Here is a 21,695-nt window from a genome sequence, read left to right as displayed (position 1 = left end):
ATGAGTGCTAATATTTTCTGCTCCAAATGTCTCAGGTCTTTTGGGCCAACCACTTTCATGCATTGAGCCACTATTACAAACAATAGGAGCTGCTTTTATCATGTCAGTCGAAATTTGGTGAAACTATGTTGGCAGTAGAAGCTCACAATAGAGTTTTCTAATGAATGGATGATTTGCCCTCAGTTTTTCCCCTCCAGCACTTCGTGCATGCTGGATAATTCACTTACAGTCCCAGACATTTCCATGCTGTGTGTGTGTGTGTGTGTGTGTTTACCCACATGTAACTCCATGGTCTTGTTTCAGGGTTATGGAATTGAATTGTCATAGATTTATGTAATATGAAGCCACTGTCTGTTGCCTTCCCCTTTCCTCTTGTGCTTTCCACTGTGAATTGATGCATCAGATTAAGCTTGATCCTCTTTTCATTTTAAGCATCTCCTGGGACTTTACCAAGCGTTGTAGCCACTTAAACCCTGGTCTCTGCAATCTGTCTTTCTTTTCCCTCCCTTTTTCCCCCCCTCCCCTCAATTTTTTTTCTAAACAATTTTGGGTAGCTTATTTGGCTGAAATCAGATTGTCTAGAATGGCATTAGGTTTATTTAGAATAATAAGAAGAATTTCAGCTCCTTAGTGGGTCCATGCCTCATGAGTCCTTGGTCCTGGACAGACCAAAGGAAATGCAACATGTCCACAGGATGTCATGAATATTTGATATGTTTGAATGCAAATGATTATAATGAAGCTTAAAACGTCTAAAAACTCAACTAAATTTAAAGATTGCGAATGTAGCATACATATTGTGAAGTCTTCACTCAATCAAACATATTATTTAGACATGTTAATGTAAAGCATTGTGTATATGATATAAACTTTTTATCTATATAAACTTTTTACCATCTAAGAAATTTACAAAGAGTTTTAAAATAAAATGTCCATTAGCTTTCTGGCTCCCCATCTCTCTCTCTCTCTCTTTTTTTTTTTTATATCAATGTAGATGGTCAGAGGTTGCTTCTTCTTCTTTTCTTTTACTTATTTCTTTTTTTTTTTTTTTTTTTTTTTTCCAGCCACCGCTGGATTAAAATGGAGGCTCTTCTCTTTCTTTACATGTTGCCATAGTGACTCATAGTATTGGCTTGCCATTAATGATGCTATGCCTTTTTTTTCCCCTTACTTTGCTACTGCTCTCTGGAGCTGAGTGAACACTTGGATGAGCAGTTAATTATTGTTTAAAGTGCTTATTTCTCTGGTGGACAGTGGAACAATAAAAGATGGCCCCTTTTCGTGTACAAAATAAAAGTCCTCTTTTTTTTTTTTTTTTTTTTTCCCCCTTCCATTTGGGTCTTATTTTCCTGCTTCCACGGGATACCTGGCCAATAGTGGATTCCCAGGCAGAAACAGTTTGCTCTCCCTTAAAGAATTTCATTATCTCTGGTGGTTTTGCCCGTACCATCTGTCACCCACACACATGATAACCCACAACTGAATGAAACCATTTTAATTTTTTTTCTTCAATTTGCCATGGTTTTCAGTAGAGGGACTATGATCAGTTGTTGTCTTGTTGATGTATTTTTCCGAACATAAGAGCCATTTGTGATAGATCCTAATGTGTATGGGATATCACCTTTTAAGTGACCTTCTTTTCAGCTTGGGTTTTAACTATGCGAAAGGGAAGGTTTCATTGAACTTTTGCATCTTTGTCTAAGAGCATTTTAGGAATAACAGGATTCAAAAGCATATGTACTTTAAGTGAAGAGGAACTAAGTGTGTTAAAGTTAAATTATTATTATTATTTTTTTTTTTTTTTTTTTTTTGTTAGACTTTGGGAAAAATCTAAAAGTTGAGGCAAGAACGGCAGCTATTAGTCAATAACCATATCAGCCAATCAACAGACAATTAATCAGGATATTTCTGTTTTTTCTACAAAAGATGCAAATGTTTTCTTGCTCCATCTGTTTAATGTTTTCAATATGCTGCCTCCCTTTGTCTTATGTCGTTGAAATAGCTTTCAGTTTTGGACTGTTAGTTGGACAAAATAAAAGGCTTTGGCAATGGACAAGGGAGACATTTTTATTAAAGAAAAAATAGCTCTCCCAAAGTTATTCTGTTCTGCATGATTATTGCAAGAGTAATTGCAGCAGTTTGGCCAATTAACCCTGAGCACAAATGTGTATTTGGAAGTAACACATTATGAGCTGTGGAGAGCATTTTGTTCAGATTAGTAATTGGATTTTTGTGTGCAGAATCTCTGATCCCAAGTGGTGTCTATAAAGCAGCAGCCAAAATAAAAGGCACCTGATGGCACCTGATGTTCACAGGATGTATGATACTTGCAAAACTGCAGCAAGTTATGCCCAGCTGTCAAATGGCAGAATAGTGTTTTTAGAGGATTTGATTGATCTGCATGTTTTACAATGAACCTTGTGTTTATGTTAATAGTTCAAATAATTCCAAATTGGTGGTATGTAGGAACATTTTTGTGAATGTCATTATAGTCACTTAATCTGTGGCTTGGTCATCCTTCCTCTGCTTCCTGGCCCAGTGCAATATCTTATTTCCCCTAACAGGAGGTGAACTTTCTCAATATATACAGACACAGTGGTCTGGTGTAAAGAGATTAAATTTGTCACTGAATTCTTTTTGGTTTAAAAAAAAAAATAAAGTACAAAGTTTGGGAGTTGATGCCCTCTGTGAACTCTCTGATATGTATTTTTGAGAACATGAAAATCACTTTTGATTCATCTTGATGTGTTGGAGGACATCACCCTTTTAAATAATAATTTCAACTCGGACTTTGTATAACAACATTTGGACTGGCTATGTGTGCACACAAGTGTAGAGACACACTGAAATGTTAATGAAATGGAGCTCTTTCACAAAGGCTTTCAAGACTGCATGCTCACACTTCTTTGCTTCCGTTCCTTTTAAAACACTTTGAAAATTGTAATCAGCCTCAAAGCAAGTAAACAAATATCAGAATATGTGTGACCACTATCCATTTAATATTGGATAGAAAAAAAAATGTTTTTTAAGTTTCTTATTTCGACACTACCTCTGCCTCAACTCATAATCATAATGTCAACTATTTGCTAAACTAAGCGTACAATCTAATTAATAGATGAATTATACGAATGTCACAATAGAAGGTGCCATATTTAGAAATTTCAATTTGTAGGATGACTTACTGTTAAACAACCCAATGGTAATGGCTAGTCCCCAAACTGATGCTGGTGATGGCAGATGCTTTTTTTCAATGGTCACATTTTGTAAGGAATGATCATGACCAGACAAATGTAAAAAAATATATATAAATAAATAAATAAATAAATGTGGGCGGAAAGATTTGAAATCCCACTTTCTTGCGTGTCCTGGGACTTTGTGTTTAACTAAATTTAAAAATGTCACATTGTGGGTCGTTATTCTAGCTAAAAACATTGAGAGAAATTCTTTTTACCATAGTGAGTGTGTTCTTGCCTCGTGGGACCTATTTATATAAGGCATAAATAAATCTTTGGGTGCCACCTGTAGCGTAATCCTTCATCCAGTGAGGCCCTATACAATTTTAATTCTCCCTGATGTTAACATAGAATCTGTTTAGGGTAAGTTGTTGCCTCCAAAATGACAGTGAATACCCAAGAATACATATAATAACATCTTAGAGCCAATAATTAAAGCCGAATTTACAGTCTGCAGATGTGGCTTATCAATAATCTATGATGAATCCCACAGTGCAGGATAGCAATGCTGCACTAAAGTCTACTGTGGCGGCTATGACATCAGGTTTTATAGGACCCATCGCACCGAAAGGCTGGTGGCACTATTAGCAAAGTAAGAAAAACCACCCGATTTTACAGCTAACTGATGTCATGAACCAGCTGAGTTTACATTCTCCCACTTGGTTTTTCTGGCTTTAATTTTTACTTGCACTAATTGATTTAAAAAAAAAAAAAAAACAGACAGCAGCACCTGATCAATGAGGCTTTATCTACATGTCTTTTCCTGCACCACGTCCAGTCCAAGGTCCCCCTTGAGGGGAAAGATAAATGGCTGCTCATTTGAGTGTGTCAGTCCTTTGTGTCATGGATAATGCAGTCATCCATCAGGAAGTTGGTAGGACATGAAGAACTTTGATACAGTATGTGATTTATTGTATCAGGCTAATATTATCTATTTGATTAAATCAGGCCCTGTTCAGTAACTTGAGGTTTTGGTAGTTTCCTGACCCTGCTTCATGTCTTGGAAACTAAGATACAGCAGTCTACGTAGGCAGGACAAGTATGAGGATTTTACTTGAAATAATTATTTCCTTAATTGACTGCAGTGATTTGATGAGGAACTTGGGTGACACAAAGATTCCAAGCTAATCGTCAACCAGTTAGACGCTGAATAACGGGCATACGTTTATGGATATTTTGACCAAAGCTTTGTTCTGCTATGCCAGAAGATAGTTTTAATTTATTTATTATTTTTTGTTTGTTTGTTTTTAACTTTGAGCGCAACATTACAGTGCACTCTGCCCACTCTTTCTATTTGACTCTACAGGTTGATGTGTCTTAACAGATGTTGCTGGTGAGCTTTCCATTTAGGGCATAAAAACCCACAATTCTTAAGGCTGACTGGACAGTTGGCTCTGAATATACTTTGTGTATGTCTTCTGTGGTTTTGTAATTTATCAAGGGTTACTATGACTACTCTGACAAATGGATAAATAAACTATGCAAGGAAGAATGGCCTTAGAGTTGGAGTGACTATTCTGCACAGACAGCATGTTACAGTGAGCACTGTGAGAGCTGCTTTACAAGCTGAATACAAGCTGAATAACCCATTTTAACCAAATTGGCCGAGAATAAAAAATTTTAGTCAAAGTCGGGTGTGACATGAACGTGGTTGTAAAAGGATATCTTAGAAACTGCTGTGAGGTTTAGCTAATTCAACAGAAAACCCACTAATACACCCTAACTTTGGCGTAAAAAGGATAAGAGAAATTATCTAACTTCTCAGCTAACCTTCTTAAATAGAGTTAAAATCCATTAAATGGAAATTCTTTGCACACAATACGAAATAATTATTTTTATTATACTGTTGTTAAGTCTTTTCTTAGTTCAGGGACACGGAGGTCTTTCAATAAAGTCATCTCTCGACCATAAAGACATCCAAGTGAAATCTGGTACCTTCACCAGAACAGACTGTTTTCTCAAATAATAGCCCAAAAAAAAAAAAAAAAAATGTTACCTAGATTTTTCATAATATCAGTGGGAAGAGACGTTCTGCATCCTGCCTCTGCCAAAATGGTGTGCCAGTCCCTTTCCAGCCGAGATCATGCGGAATTAGGCTGGCCCTCTCGCACTTGGGAAACACCCTGGCAAAAGGAAATAAAAACTATCCACACAAGGATATCCTTTCATTCTGAGTGATGTAGATGTTTTCTCTTGTTCGGTCCTGCTTCTTGTTGTTTGTAGTTGGAGGGGAGCTGGTGACAAATGGACATCTGGAGAACAGCTTCATTGCTACTTTTTGATTCAAACCACCATTATCATTATGTTATTAAATAGGACTTCCTTGCAGGATTAAATGCTATATTTAATCTCAAATCACCACACCTGCCCCACATACCCTAATTATTCACCCAGCAGGCAGATCTTTTTCAGAAAGTTGAGAAATTGTGTCTTGACAGTTAACTCTTTGTCAGGTCAGATCAGATGAACTTTACTGTCCCACTTTGGTTTATTGTAGTGTCATTGTTAATGACCGGATAAGGCTTCTGTTTACTGGAGTGGGTTTATCTCAGGTCCCCTCTGTATCTGCTCTTGCGCACCGGTTCTGTGCCTTGCAATGGTTTTCTGAAGCTAATCCTCAAAGCCTGCGAAAGGCTCTCAGCGTATTGAGGTTAGAACATGTTGCACAGATGATAGTGGAGCCCAGTGTCCTGTAAGCCTAAATGTGAACATGTACAGGCACTGCTCCCCTTTTTAGAAGGCGGTGTAGCTGTAATAATTCATCCAACACTCTTATGGAACGTTCCCTGTCTGGCAGATTGTTAGACACTGAAATAGTAAAAAGTAAGCTTTTCGCTATCCCTGTGTCTAATCTATTCAAGTAGAAAGCTACTTATTATTATTTTATGGAATTATTAGAATTCTATTTTATGTGTTGACATGTGTTGAAATGTTTTGACTTTGTATTTGACCTTGTTTCTGCAGATTTTATCAGCCAGCTACCCAAAAGCCCATTTACATGGTCACCTCTGACTCCTGCACCTCTTTCTGACTCAGAAAAGTTTACCTGGGTAGCATAAAGGCTTCTATTTAATTGCAATCTACAGAGGAAATGCACCCAAAATAATATTTTGCTCAAGGTACAATTTTCTTGCATAAATATAGTGATCATGTATTTGGTTCAGAGTGATTTCAAAGAGCAGGTGACCTGAACCTCTATGTGGTGCCCAAATGCCTCCGTGCGTCAACGCACACACTGATCAATGAGGCTGCAGCTCTGCTGATGTGTGGTTATTTCACCATCTATGTATGCTCGTACCTCAATTTATCCCGTGTGCTGATTTGGCTGCAGATCAAATGCTGAGGGTGGGATCTAGAAACAAAGCTGTTCTGGAATCATGTTAGATGTAAGTGTTTCAGAAAGCAGAGAATGACCATTGTCTTTGTTTTGAATGTGATAAACGGGAAGCCTGGGTAATGTGACCGTATTTCACCGGGTTGCTGTGATTATAATGGGATGCCGACGTGCAGAAATTCCTTGCCAAGTTCAATTTGGATGAAATTAAATTCCAAGGGTTGCCCACAGAAAGATTAGACTGCAAAAGCCAGACATTTATTTATTTTTTTTTTTTGTTTAAAAGTGGCTGCTTGAAGATAGAAAGTACGTGATGAATTATTAGTAGAAAATTAATTTTACACATCCAGCCTCTGGCTCTCTCACACATCTCTCCTCCATATATGAAGCAGATTGGAGCAAATCGCACTGTGACATAAACATGACATGACATTAAAAGAGCTCTTTAAGCCCTGATAAGATGAATAATGTGCAAAGGAGAGCCAGTCGGGGAAGAGCTTGATAAGGACAGCCCTGTTTCGAACTATTTGGTCTCCAGACCAGGAACTGACACACCAGGAAGGTTGCATGATGTCAGTGCTGCTTCAGGATCTAATGGGAAGTTAGTAAAAGCAGTTCATTGAAATAATACATTATAGATTTCTAACTGTAGAACAAGGATATCTTTCACATTTTACTTACACGCAACACCACAGTCATGAATAACACTACCCTTAAGGAAACTTCAATACCCAGATTCCTACAAAATATTAAATCTCTTTTTAACATTGGCCATTCATCATGGTATGATATAATTAATAAATTATCTAATAAGCAAGGTTCAAAATCAGTTGTGTGAGTGACAGTTAACGATTAAGGACACAGAGAGTGGGATATTGTACCAAACCCCTCTGGTTGGGAGAAGCTTCATAGTACTCTGATTGCACCACAGCTCTTTTTCTATGGTGTTTAAAGAGCCAAGCGTCTAAAACATTGCACACAAACTTCCAACTTGCAGTGACTTTACCAAAATGGTTTGTATTTTCAAAGACCTGATGAATACCATTTGTCCTATCTTATTTCAGTGACTGCACAAAGCATGCTAACCTAGCTTATGTCTGCATTTGTTGAATAGCCTGTAAAGCTGAAGAAAGCCCACAGCATACTTCTTGTGCAAAAACATTTCTTATGCTATTTTCTTACACACAAAGTTGCACAAATTATGAGAATAATTTTTCTAATAATAATTTTTTTTATTGTACCCTAAGCAATAATGTATTTTTCAGAGATTGAAGGCAAAACAGAAAGAGAATTTGGTTAATATATCCTGTCTTTCATCATGTGGAAGTGTCATTAGCGACAAGACATTAATGTACAAGACAGAAAGATGGGTTTATTTTTAAATAGAAAATTCAGCAAGAAGTTTGTTTTGCACATCTAATTTTGAGGACACAGTGTGACTGTATCCTTCACAAGTCCTGTCAACAATGTTGAGAGTCCCATGTCAGTCCCACAGTACTTACCCGGTTCTCTATTCACTGCAGGGAGTGATTTGCATGAACATGCATGAGGCACTAACACAGCCTCCAGAGTAATTTCTCTACCTTGTCACTATGTCAAATACTACAGCAGGCTTAGATGCAAACACCTCCATAGCCAGCAAGATTAAGCAGAATTAATTTCTGAAAATGTCTGGGGGGAAAAAATCTGAAATATCAACTCATACTATCTGCAGCTTGTAGATTCATTATTATTATTTATTTATTTATTGTTCTTTCTGGCCATCTGACCATTTTACTTTTCTTATTGTTATAGGAATAAAAGAGCAGGTCAGGGGTCAGGGGTCAGGAGTCAGGAGAAAAGGTTAAAAGGATGTGGGAAGTAAAATGTGCATCGGAGGGGAGTGTAATTAAGTTCAACCCCTAACTGAGGAGGGACAGCTTTGATATTTATTGTTCTCTTGTTAATTATGTTGTTTGTATGTTATTTATTGTTGTTACATGGCAAACAATGCCTAATGTGTAACATGAATATAAAATGCTTTTTCACGCATAAGTATATTGGGAATGACGGGAGGCAGCAATCCCTCTGAGGGTCCATCACAGACTGGGCCTCCAGATGGCACTAATATTCATTTGCATTTACATCCATGGTGACTCAAAAACGAGACCACAAAGAAAATCTGGGCCACATACCAAGTTGGACACAACAAAATGAATGGAAAATTTATGTATATATGCTTCATTAAAACAGAATTAAGTCTGAAACCATCAACGGTAATATCAATAATCAATTAAACTCATTACGTAGTCAAGTCGAATTGACTTATCAAAATAATTTTCCATTTCAGTCAACAGTTATTGCTTTATGTAGTGCTAGTAATAACAGAGGTTGTGTGCACTTTCAGAGCCTGAAATCAACTGTCGCAATATTAGATAAGCACTTTTGTCCTGGCAAAAAAAAAAAAAAAATGTCCACAAACACAGTTTCATCAGGATGTCTAAAGAATTTAAAGTTCTAATAACATGTATGTCTATGAGTGTAATTCATCTTCAAATGTCTTCATTATGTCTTTTGACTGTTGAAATTAATTAGACCCAAGTAAGAAGGTGGCGAGAGTCAGACTCCACAGTGGAACAAAAGCAGTGACACCTTTTAAAAGCTAGCAGCTGCAGAGACATGATGCTGTCAGTGTGCTAACACTTAAAACACTTTCGGCGTTTAAGCCGCTTACTCTGCCACTTAACTTTATTCAGCTGTGAAGCAAATCATTGTCAGTTTTTCAGAGAGGGTGTAATGTTTGCTAAAAAAATAGGACAAAATTATTTGAAGGACGAGTGTACCTTTTTGTCTGCTGTTCAGAAAGCACCAACTTTTAGTTTTTCTAAAAGTTGGTGCATATCTATCCATGTCTGTCCATATCTATCCATGTCTCTTGGTTGGATGAAAAACGGAGCACTGCTCATAAGACATCAAGAGTCTTTCACACGGCTCATGTACTGCTCCTGTTACCACTGCCACACTGGCTGGAGTGGGAGCGTGTCGTCTCTGGCAGCCAGATGGCAACACAGCTGCAAACAGTGGACATCAGCTGTTTTAGTGTCTCAATGACAACAGACAGATGCGGCACCAAGTGTATTAACCAGCCAAGTTTAGGATTTGATCTTGTCTCTTAAAGTCACAGCACCCAGGGTGAAAAATGGAGTGTTGATCATCCAGAACAGGAACTCGTGCTCATGAGAAGACAACATATTGAATTTCACACAACCTCAGAGCTCCGCACACATACAGGATGAGCGTGCTTCCTCCACTCCTCGCTGACTTGTTGATGGTCAGAAACTTGGTTTGGATGCATGCTGTGTAACCACAGCTCTACTCCATCCAGACGCCCCCGCCTCTCACGCGCAACACACAAACACACTTCATGCAGGCCAGAGTAGCCTTGGGAGGAGCGAAGCGGGCTATTGGTTCATGTTGTGTGTGTTTAGTCTGGCTGCCTGCCGGACATCTTCTAAGCATCGTCTTGTGATTGGTCAACCACACTGTATCTGACCACACAGTAAGAATGTGGCCTTGAGTTTGTCTTCTCTCTCACACTTCCTCTATCATATCAGTCACACTGTGTGTGAATGTCACATTTCAACAGTGAGCCTTATTTCACAAATTGACTTCATGCCTCTGTTTACTGCAAAACTGATGTAGAAACTGCGACTGATCAAAATGCAAAAGCAGTACTACCAAATTTTATTGAGGAAGCTAATAGCAAAAATTACAATTATATAGAGAATTGTATTAGATAGCATTGTGTTGTTAAATAGTAAAAATAAATCAGGTTATTTGAATATGGCTGCTGGTATTTGCAGGTATTTTTTATTATTTTTATTAAATGAAGTAAAATACAAAACACAGTATCCTAGAGCCCATGATCAAATGCCTTTTCATGCCGAACCAACAACCACAAAATCCTGAGCTTCCATTTAGTGGACATCAAAGCCAAAGCAAATCCTAGGTGAGCAGGCATTTCTTACTGTTTTTAACTTTAAAACGATATAAAATCAATGCTGGCAATTCATGTTATGCCAATCAAACACTGACAGACGTTGCCCGAAAAGCATCAGTCCTGTTTGGTGTTTTGTAGAATATTACTGTTGTAATTCAGCAGCCACAGCGTCTGTGGGCCAAACACATTTACTGTTGCCCTAAATGACCCAAAGCTTTTCATTAAAACGTCTTCCAAAGAAATCATTCCCATGATGGCAGTGTCATCTTGTTGCCATATCTGTCAGTAAATTAAACCCCTGGAAGTTTCTTTTATTCCTTCAGATAAACTAATCATCTTAAGAAAATCATCGAATTACAAATCTAGATCTATTGTGTATATAATTAGTTTTTCTTGAGTGCTGGTTCTTAGTAAACCCTTTGTTATATGTACCTCAGGTGTCCCTTCAGTTTCTTTGTACTTAAGCTGTTTAAAAAGATTTTTTTCTTTTTGTGTGGCCCACCCTCTGTGATGTTGTACTGGGTTATCTCAAGATACAGGATCTTTAATTGGCCATTCATACAGAGAAGCAACCACTGACAGAAGAGAGGAGTCTTCTTAGGAAATAAGAGGCTGCAACAGCAAGGGGGCAGGTTTGTTGGTGTGTTGTTTGGATCATTGTTCAGTTGTGCCATAAGGTGTATTTGGATGTGTGTGTGGACTGTGCAGCTGGGTATTGAAATGTGAAGCCTCTGCGTTTTAATAAAATCTTCCTGAAACTCGACTCCACTTGTGCCAACTTTATAATGCTGCAGGAGCACGCAAGAAGAGAAGCATCCCAGTTTATGTCGTTTTTTTGTTTGTTTGTTTGCTTGTTTCCCCTGCTGACTCATCCGTGTTGACTCAAATCCAACTGCTTCTGTCTGCACCTAGAGGCCTCTTTGGTTTCTGGTTTGATTTCCCCCTTCGTTGATGCGTTGATTCATGATCTGAGATGTATCGGACTGAAACGTTGATTATCTTCATAATATTAACTGATGATTCTAACTGCAGCACTGATCTGACACTATCTTTAGAAGGGCTCTGACAGATGCCCCTGGGCATGGTTGTTTATTGCGTCCGGTGATCGTGTAGCAGCTTCTTGATCTTACGAGGTCATGATGTCATGAGGGTTATATTGCCTCAGGCTTAGAGGTTACTAATTTATACCAGAATGTTTACTCAACCTTCCAGTGTTCGGTTTTCTCTCTCCCTTTGCTGTTGCTGCACAGGTCAGGATGAGTGATCCTGGGGAGACTCGGATCAATGTTCAACTGAACCACATAATATCTGACCAAAGAGATGAGGGCACCATTTCCCAGTTTTGTAATTGGAGGCTGTTGCTACGTTTCTTGTTTGATTAGTCTTCTTCTCACTGCCAGTCATCTTGTGCCCGCTGGAATACCAAGACAGGGCGAGTAAGAGCCGAGTCATGCTGGCACCTTCAGACCTTGATGATTCATCTGCTGTCAGTCAGTTCAGTTAGTAAAATATATTTTCAATGTGAAATGGTGACCGCACTTTTCCTCATGTACTCCACCATTTTATTCAGCCAATCACGTCTCATTATTAGTTGTAATTTAACTTTTTATCCACCTGAAATTAATATATATTGAGCTCATTAAGCTCATACTCGTCGATCAGGGCATCCATCGTTGGGATCAAGGAGGTTTTGAGAAGTTGGATATAAAAGCTAGTGAGTCACAGCCATTCATATCATCTGCTGGTCATCTTATTTTTAGGTTGGAGCAAAGCTCATGAAAACCAATTAGACATGTAATCCTTATTGATTTAGTAGATACCGCTGAAGATGGTGGTATTTCTGGCTTCTCACCTGCCAACAGTTGGCCACAGATTGAAACGTGAATCCTCGACCCGTCATCATTTGTGACTTAAATAACTTGTGAGCTGAATTCAATGAGACTGGATAGTGCATGTCTGAAGGATCCAGATTCGACATGTGGTCTGTAATAGGCCAGTGGGGGATTACCACAGCCAAAAAACAATATAGGAAACCTCAAATGGTAGATGTGTTGGTAATGGAAACCTTTCAGTTTTTTAACATCACTAGAGACTCAAGATGTGCTGGATTGTGTGGCAGCAAAAACACAAACCTTGCTCAACTTTTTCTGCAAAACCACAATATTCAGCAAATTGGCAAGTCTCGCCAGGTAGTCTATTATATAAAGGGGATAAGCTAACCTTACTGTTTACCTTGGGATCATCCAGGCAGATGATAAATGTTTTTTGTCATGAAATCCTGTTATAAAGTCCTGTCTCAGGGGATATACAAACTTCTATCCAGAGTTTAGACAGCTGCTATGTCTTTGTCTCACTTTTATCTGAAGTAGCACAACCACTCCAACATGGTCCCTTGTGTTTTTGCAAGTATTTGGGAGTCGAAAAATTTTTATTTAATTTTATTCATACGCACAGTCAGTGTTGTGGGTAGTTTTATCAGATATGTCAGTATAAGTATAAACCCTTCAGGATAATAGCAGCACATAGAAGAGTTTTGTTGTCTAGACATCTGAGACATACCTCGCCAACACTGTACCTTGTTTTTCGTGTGTGTGTCTTTTGTTTGTACGGAAGAAGAAACCAGACAGGATTTATCATGCATATGTGAGGTTGAGTCAGAGCCAGTGTCATCTGGCTTTTATTTTTTCCCCTCTGCTTGAGAAACCCAAAAATTTGCTCTCTGTAGATGCGCACACACACACACAAAGTTGGTGTTGTTTCCTGTAATTTATTCTCTTTCGTTGCATGAGTGGAATTTACCTCCAAATAATTCCCTGAATTCCTTGAGCATGAAATTCCCATAATGATGAGTGCTCTCTGGCTTCCGATGTATTTTTTTGTAATGCAATGAGCATTTCTGCTTGTCTTTACTGAACTATCAACTACATCCTTACATAACCTCCGTGAAGACCACAGGGCAGATTTCCACTGGTGTGCCTTATCATACGAGCTACTACAATACCCTCTGTGTGTGTGTGTGTGTGTGTGTGTCTGTCGGTGTGCATCACCTTTACACCAAAGGCTATGTTACCTACGCTGTTAATTATTCAGAGGTCTTGTCTTAGAGGGTCTGTTATGTTAAGCTGGCCAGCCATGCGTGATGTGTTTCTGAGCTGCATGATGATACCACAGATGAACTTTCAGAGCAAGGACACTGAGAGAGAGAGTGACCTGGTTTATTCATAGTACTCCAGTGATAATGTTTTCAACCCTGAGGGATTGCGAGGCAGACTTCCTTACCACATTCCTGACCCTGTTGCTGTCTGGCCTGTTGTCTCCCAGTGTTTAGAGGTGATTAAAGATGCCCCAAACAGTGGCCACAATATCTTTTTAGGAAAAAAAGAAAGCCATTGTAAGAAATGAATGCACATGCATAATTAGAAATGCACAAGATAAGGGAGTCCTTTTAATTGGGTAGCCTGAGGTCTGGTTTGCAATACATTTATTTATCATAAAGTCTAATGTCCTATACGAGGCATCATCTCTACTTCATATGGTCATACAGCAAAAAGAAGTATTTTTTTAATACATAGGAGCTGTACGCAATTAGCTAAAGCCCTCTGTTATATTTTATTATATCATAGACATGAATAAAACCTTTTCAGGCAGAATTCAAGGATTGATGTTGGAAGTCAAGAAGAAAGAAAGCAGATTCTTGCAGGTAAACTGCATAAAAAACACTGAAAGTTCAATCAATATTGGAATGAGAGGCAGCCTTGAAGCTGAATCAGGCTATGCCATCATGTGGGTGAAGACCCATTCCTCTGACTTTATGCGTCATTGTCAGCAACTGCTATGACCACAGGCATTGGTTCGTCCTTCCATCCCATTTTAAAATAAAAGCCAATTTAGGCCTCATTGGAGTTTCTTGTGCAATCCTATGAGAATTTGGTTTTTAGGTCAAAGTTACAAAACACATCATTGGCCATAACTCATTATTTTACAGTGATTTTGACACAATTTAACACATAAGTCTAATGGGGTAAAAAAAAAAAATTTATATATATATATATATATATACTGTATATATATAGCAAGAACATGTATTGAAAAGGTCATTGTTCAGCTTCACTGTGACATTGTGATACTCTGCAAAAAAGTAGTACTGCAGCTCAGGAACAAGAGAGTTTGTGGTTTTTTCTGCTACCTGACTGGTGGTGGGGCATGATGCGGTAATTCAAGTCAGTTTAAAACATCTGTTATGTGTTTTGACAGGAAGTTGGTTTTTGCATTCCACACCACCTAAGCAGCTGAAAATTAGGTGAACATCATAACTATACAGTAGTCACGAAAAGTTTGCACGCACTTTCAATAAAGTAACAAGGACACATTGGGTAGAGCCATACTGACCTGGGACTTTTATGACTCAACATTTTTGGACATAATTACTAAACCCCTAATGGGAAGTATGAAGGACTCTAAACTAAATCATATTTTTGGCTTTTTCCTGATGTTGCCCATGTGCTTTCCAGCTGTACTACAGCTGTGTCTGTGACTGTGTGTGTGAGTGAGTTAGGCGCATGCACGTCTGTCTGTCTTTGTCATGCATAGACGGCCAATACTGAAGCAAACATTCAGACAAAAATTAGTCACTATATGTGTGTCTGTCTGTGTCTCTGTTTTTTGTGTAAAGTTACTGTGAGTGATGTAACGTCATATTTTCTCCATGACAAGAGCCTTCCAAAATATCCACACAACATGCACACAGGCAAGCTTAATAGAGGCAGCAGTGTACAAAGGGGTTAAATGACCTCGAGATGGTTGTCAGCTTTAATTTCAATATATGTCTAGTAAAACAGAGAAAGCAATTTCAGTTTTGCTTTTTTGTTTTTTGTTCAACACATTAAAAAAAAGAAAAAAAAAAAGAAAATGTATTCTTACAGAGGAGAGTATTAGGTTTCACATATGTAAAACACCAGTACGTGGACCAAGCAAGTTCCTGGGTGATACAAAAGAGCAATTTTCTCTTAAGATGCACGACAGGGTATTGAGAACAGTAAAAAAAAAAAATAATTCCAAAACTGGCCCGTGTGGACATGTCTGTGTTCTGGGTTATCACCCTCAGTCTCTCTTACTTGAAAACTAAGGTGACTCTGGCAGATTTAACCTTGACTCTTTTTTTTTCCCCCAAAAGTGCAGGAGATGTTTGCTTTAAACCTACAGCAGCTTTTTGTTTGTCTTAATTGATGTGACATTAGCGTGACGAGCAGGTCAACCCCGAATTATCTTCTTTCTCCTCTCTTCCTCCTGCAGCCCTCCAGTGTTACTGTGACCGCTGCAGCTTGAATTCCAGCTGCATAACAGATGGCGTCTGCTTCGTTGCCCTCCGCAAGTGGGCCGGCCGAACGACCACCGAGCAGCGGCAGTGCATACGGGACAATGAACTGATCCCGCGAGACCGGCCCTTCATCTGTGCCCCGTCTGCCAAAGATGACACAGGCATTTACCCAATTTGCTGTATTACGGACTTCTGCAACAAAGAGCCCATCCTGGAAATCCCTGGTAAAAACAGACACAAACTTCTGTTAACATACCTGTACCTGAACTACCTGGACTTTCATTTCCTAAAAGGATTTGTTTGTGCGCCAACTTCATTAACAAGTAGCATGAAGTGACAGAGCAAATCGATATAGCGAGAGCAGGTAACCAGCCATGTGTGACCAAGTGCAGACAGCCTTTGGTTGTTGGTGCCAGCTGATCACCTTGGCATTGATGAATTCCTCCCCTCTGTTTGACCACAGGCCTGTTTCTGTCCACCAGAAAAAACCTAAACTGCACCTTTAGTTATTCAGCATTATTCAGTATTCACCCATTCTCACAACTAACTAATTCAGCAGTGTGTGATTGAACCTGAACTACTATAGCAAGAAAATCATATTGCAATTATTTTGGAAGAAAATGGGACATCAGCCACATTTCCAGTCATGGTATTTGTTTTTGCTTAGCCCACTACATGAGTGCGTACTCTGATGTGATAAGAACTTTTTTCCTGATAAACAGGTAAATGTCAGCTGAAGAAACAGGATGAGTTATTGATGGTTAGATTTATGTATTTTTTAAGTTGCACTTATTTTGATTCCTTGCTTTACTAAACAATGGATGTTGTTTAGGGGTCTTTTTTCTGGGGGGGGGGCTTATTAATTCCTAGATTTATTTTTAAAGTTGACTGTCCAGAACGATTGTGTGGCTCCATATTTTAATAGGCTTCCTGGCATACAACTTTCAAATTAGGTTCCTTATTTAAACACAACAGAATCAGATCAAAACTCTGTATGGGCCAATATATAAATTTCAAGCGTGAGAATCAGTATCAGAAAGGGAAAATGAGATAGGAACATCACTACTAAAAACAGGTCAGTGGCATGAAATTTTTGCTTCCTTTCTTAATTCTTTGAGAAAGACTTTTCAATACTGTAATTTCTCGACTATCGCAGGTGTTACTGTAGGTGAAAATCTGCAAAGTAGAAACAGGATTGGCTAAAGTAATTCATCAGAATATTGTAATGTATTTTTTAAATATATATTTTTAGATTTTATATTTTAGCTTTTATAAAGCCTCCACACGCTCTGATAAAGCTTTTCTACACTTTTAAACACAAGTAAAGGTGCTGAGCGATGTGTTGCAGTGTGCGTAGGAAGCAAACTGAGCGGCGTGGGATGATGAAAGCTAGGATGCTGGGAGCTGAGGCTGCGGTCACTAAGCCAATCAGCGCCCAGGATACCGAACAGCATGCTCTCACTCGTGTCTCCTCTGTCGGACAATAGTGTGGGATGTACGAAATCATCTGGGAAGACTAAGCCAAATTTTAATCACCCGCAGAAACCCGCAATGTATAGAGGGAGCCGCGACATTAATTTACGTTGATTATTTAAAAAAAATCCGTGATGCACTGAGACCGCGAAAGGTGAGCTATGATATAGTGAGGGATTACTGTAATGTTAAGCAACTATCACCAAATTAACACGGGATATTGAAATACTGCCTGTGTCTTGTGAAATGATCCCTCTAGTAGGAGAACTAATCCCTCAGACATGAAACATGAGAGCGACTGGCATTTTACTGACAGTTCCTTTCAAAAGTTTTTCTGTTTCTCACTACTTTACTTCTGAACTGATAAATTAGACTTGTTTTAAATTAACGAAAGAAAGAGACTTCATTCACTGTGTCATTGTTATACCAAGGACACTTATCTAGTAAAAACAGTGGCTGTATTTGATTCGTCATCCGTCTATAAAGTGTTTGCAAGCTAAAGGTCTCGCTGGATTGCATTACGCTCTCCAGAGCAGAAGGAGTGATTGTAGCATCACATACAGCAGTCAGTATTATTCAGTATTAATTTTCCATCCTGCTGCATACGTCCTCTAATTTTTTAGCGCTGTCACTGTCGCAGATGAAATTTCCATTGCGATGACCTTGTCAGAGTGAAATTTGACTTTTGGATGAAAATATTGGAAGTCAAACATGTTTTTTTTTTTTGATGAAATATGAGAGCAATTTCAAGGATTATGAGGAGCCAACACTGTTCGCAGATTTTTAGTGACCCTTCTATATGATTTCAAACAGACAGACACACATCTCTTTATATTCGTTTATGTTGAACATCGGAGACAATTATGCCGAGAAGCCACGTGAACATTTCTCCCCGGGGGCTTCAGTTAACTCATGCTCTGTTTAGGTCCAGTGACTGAACAGGTAATGGAGGGAGAAGCACACCTACTGTTGCTATGGTAACATGCACGTTCATATACGATTAGAATTTGAATGAATGCCTACCAACCCGATATTTTTCATGTCCTTTCTCTTTAAGTGTAATGTTTCATACAGTTTCTCTTGTAGTAAATAATAAAGCAGAATTAGAACACACAGATTTGCTCTGCAGCGGAGCATCAATGTGACAAATTCAACACATCTCACGGAATATGAGCTCAATTAGAAATGAACCTGACCTTTCCTTGTCTCCACCCCTATCAGATATTTGGCTGGACTGTAACCGTGTTGGGTATAAGACAGTTTACCATAAATCTATCTGATCTCTCACTCTCACTGAGCAGCTTTCTCTACACCTCTGCTTTAGCTCCCAACTTTTGTTTTTCACAGTTTCGTGCCACTGGCACCTTTCCAGGCATGATTGGCGACTGTGGTTCATCAGAAAGGTTTTGCAGCTCTCTGGTAAAAACGTGTTGCGCTGTGTTTTTGCCCTGGTACTCCCTGTTGTCACACTTATGTCTAGAGAAACGTGCACTGGAAGACAGGGCTGCCAACATTAAGTGGCTGCTAGGATTAAGACAATATATAGAAAAGGGCAGATTCAGATCAACACAGTGTCGGATCCCCCCCCCCCCCCTTCCCACACACACACACACACACACACACACTGCTCCTCATCTCAGGATCTAATCTAATTTGAGTGCTGCTGTACACAAGTCTGCAGTGATGTGTTTGATGCAAGGCCTTTCATACTTACTATCCAATCCAATACAATCAATAAGACTTGACATTGAGACATTTTTAATCAGACATTTTTTTTCATGTTACAACACCACACTTATGTTTGCGCTACAACTGTTTCACTCTGTTTCACCGAACACACACAGCACAGCACAAACCTAGCACTTAAAAAAAGGTTCCATTTTGTTGATGAAATGGGGCACTGAATTTCCATTCAATATTATTGCTTTCCTCTGTAATGGAAAAACATGTCGCATATCCTAATGATATACATGAAAGATAAATATCAAGGTTGTAAACATAGGCCTATTTACATGAACGGCTTAACAACCAAAGTAGATTTTCAGTTGATAGTACAACATTGTGTACATTTATGGCCGAAAACCCACTAGTGCCTCATTATTTCTCATCATATGACAATTTAGCTGGCTGTGTGTGTGCATACACATATAATGCCTACACCTTGAGATTTTTGCTTTGCTTTTACAAACATCCAGAAATGCCATGCAAATGAAGTGGGTCATCTCTTTGGGGTCATTTGGACAGTAACGGGGTGCTGAGTCCTGTTCAAAAATGTAAAGCTGGAAGCACAAATTTTTATTTTTGTCTGCCAAAAAGACATACATACCAATTCTCTTAAGTAGCAATTCTTCACAGATTTGGGAGGCCTGTGTGTGTGTGTTATCTAGGGGCCAAATCTCCCATCGGCCCTAGCAGATGGGACGTTCCTCTGCACCCCTTGACCTGTTAACTTTCTGGCTCATTGCTAACACTTTAGGCCTGCCCTGCGCCAGCCATCAGTATGCCTGAGTTAACCTTTCCACAAGTATGCAGCCTCATTTTGTCTATCGCATGTTGATTATACATGCAAGTCCCCCCCCCCCCCCAGTCTTTTCTGATCAAATCTGTGTCTGTCTCATTCCTGTCCTGCAGGCCCCACAGTGAAGCCTTCTTCTCTGGGACCCGTGGCCCTCGCAGCAGTGATCGCTGGCCCCGTGTGCGTGCTCTGCCTGCTGCTCGTCGTAGCGTTTTATATTTGCCACAGCCACAGGGGTCTGGGGGCCGGAGGTGCCGGGGCTCACCATCACCACCACCACCGGGTGCCCAACGAAGAGGACCCCTCAATGGATCACCCCTTCATCACTGTTGGAACAACACTGAAGGACCTCATCTACGACATGACCACCTCAGGCTCTGGATCAGGTTGGTCCATTTCCCCAAGTCCCCCCTTTTTTTCATTGCTGTAGCCCTTCCTGGCCTCTGTAGACATGTCTTATGTTCTGGGTTATCATCTTAAGTCTCTCTTAATTCAAAACTAAGATGGCTCTGGCATATTTAAACTTGACCTTTTTTCTCCAAAAGTGCAGGAGATGTTTGCTTTAAACCTTTTGTTGCATTATCTTCGTATTCTTCTTAAATGAGACATCCATTTACATTTCTTCAGAAGATTGAGAAGCTGAAAAACAACCAGGAACCAATGAGCTGAATATCTTGAAGGATGAGTAATTCATCTAAAACTTGTATTTTCTAATCTCTGCTGCTATTATTCCTCCACTCAGCTCTGATAAAGTGGTTCACTATCATTACCACAAACACTTGATTTTTATTTATTTTTGAGTGGACAGTGGATAGTCAAGTGCCCTGCATCAGCTCTTAGAATCAATGTAACTTGTGTTTCTGCTCATTAATTAGTGGCTCATTAAACTGCTGGCAGCTCTTTGTGATCTCTCTCTGGTCCGTTCAGATCAACCACATTTTTTAATTTGGTCTCATTATCCCATGGTGCTTCCACTTTGACTGTTTGTCTACACTAGTATGTTTTAACTTGTGCAGGAATCAGTTTTGCTTTTGAAAATTTTAATATTAAAAGTGTTTGTTTTTATTTATTTATTTTTTTTTTACCAAAAATGTATGAATGAATTTGAATGAATTGGTCTGCATTTAAAGTTCTTGGGAGTGTGTGGGCGTGTGTGTGTGTGTGTGTGTGTGCACATGCACGTGTTCAGTACTGTAAGACTGCAGCTGCACACATCTTAAAGTAGAACTGTGTTGTAATGACAGGTTGGCACAATTCAGGCTACTTGCATGCACATACACACACCACTTACTGGCAAAAGCTTGTCTTTATACTCTCCATAAATTAGCACCTCTCTGTGCCGACTGGCACCTCAATGCACTGCCAAGGAGCCGCTTGGATTCAGTCTTCGTAGCTATTTACACCATATTGTACAATATGCAATCGGCAGTCGTGTGTGTAACTGGTACTGTGTGTGTGGTTTGCCTGATGAAATAGGAGGAGGTTTTTCATTCCACTTTCATTTTCTTTTCTCATCAGACTAGTGAGCTGAAGAAAAACATTCCACATTTAAGCCTCTTATAGTTTCTGCTGAGTTTTGGGTCATTATATTGTTTACACAGTAGTTGTTAGGTGTCCAGCACAGTAAGGGTTTTGCTCACATAAGAATTTTGTCATCTCCAGATATTTAGAGATTTCATTTTTGAAATATTCTCAATATTTATTTGTTCATTTACACAATCGCAGTACTATGACTTTTCAGAGAGATGCAGTTTCAAGTTTGTTGACCAGTTTTGAGGTTTTGTCCCTTCCACAACAACATTCTCCTTCATCTTATCCACCTTCTCAATTTAATCTTTCCCCTA

The 21,695-nt window shown here is 39.1% G+C and overlaps 1 protein-coding gene across 1 annotated transcript in view; it reads left to right on the top strand.

Moving 5' to 3' along the window:
• Positions 1 to 21,695, top strand: part of tgfbr1b (transforming growth factor, beta receptor 1 b) — a 54,908-nt gene that overhangs the window by 13,367 nt on the left and 19,846 nt on the right. Inside the window, exons 2-3 of the mRNA XM_029528553.1 lie at positions 15,839 to 16,087; positions 19,968 to 20,237. Coding sequence (XP_029384413.1) covers positions 15,839 to 16,087; positions 19,968 to 20,237 — 519 coding nt within the window. The remainder of the gene's footprint in view (positions 1 to 15,838; positions 16,088 to 19,967; positions 20,238 to 21,695) is intronic.

This window comes from Echeneis naucrates, chromosome 20 (assembly GCF_900963305.1).
Source record: "Echeneis naucrates chromosome 20, fEcheNa1.1, whole genome shotgun sequence".
Lineage (NCBI taxonomy): Eukaryota > Metazoa > Chordata > Actinopteri > Carangiformes > Echeneidae > Echeneis > Echeneis naucrates.
The sequence above is the reverse complement of the archived record's forward strand: the minus strand, read 5'-3'. Positions and strand labels throughout refer to the sequence as shown.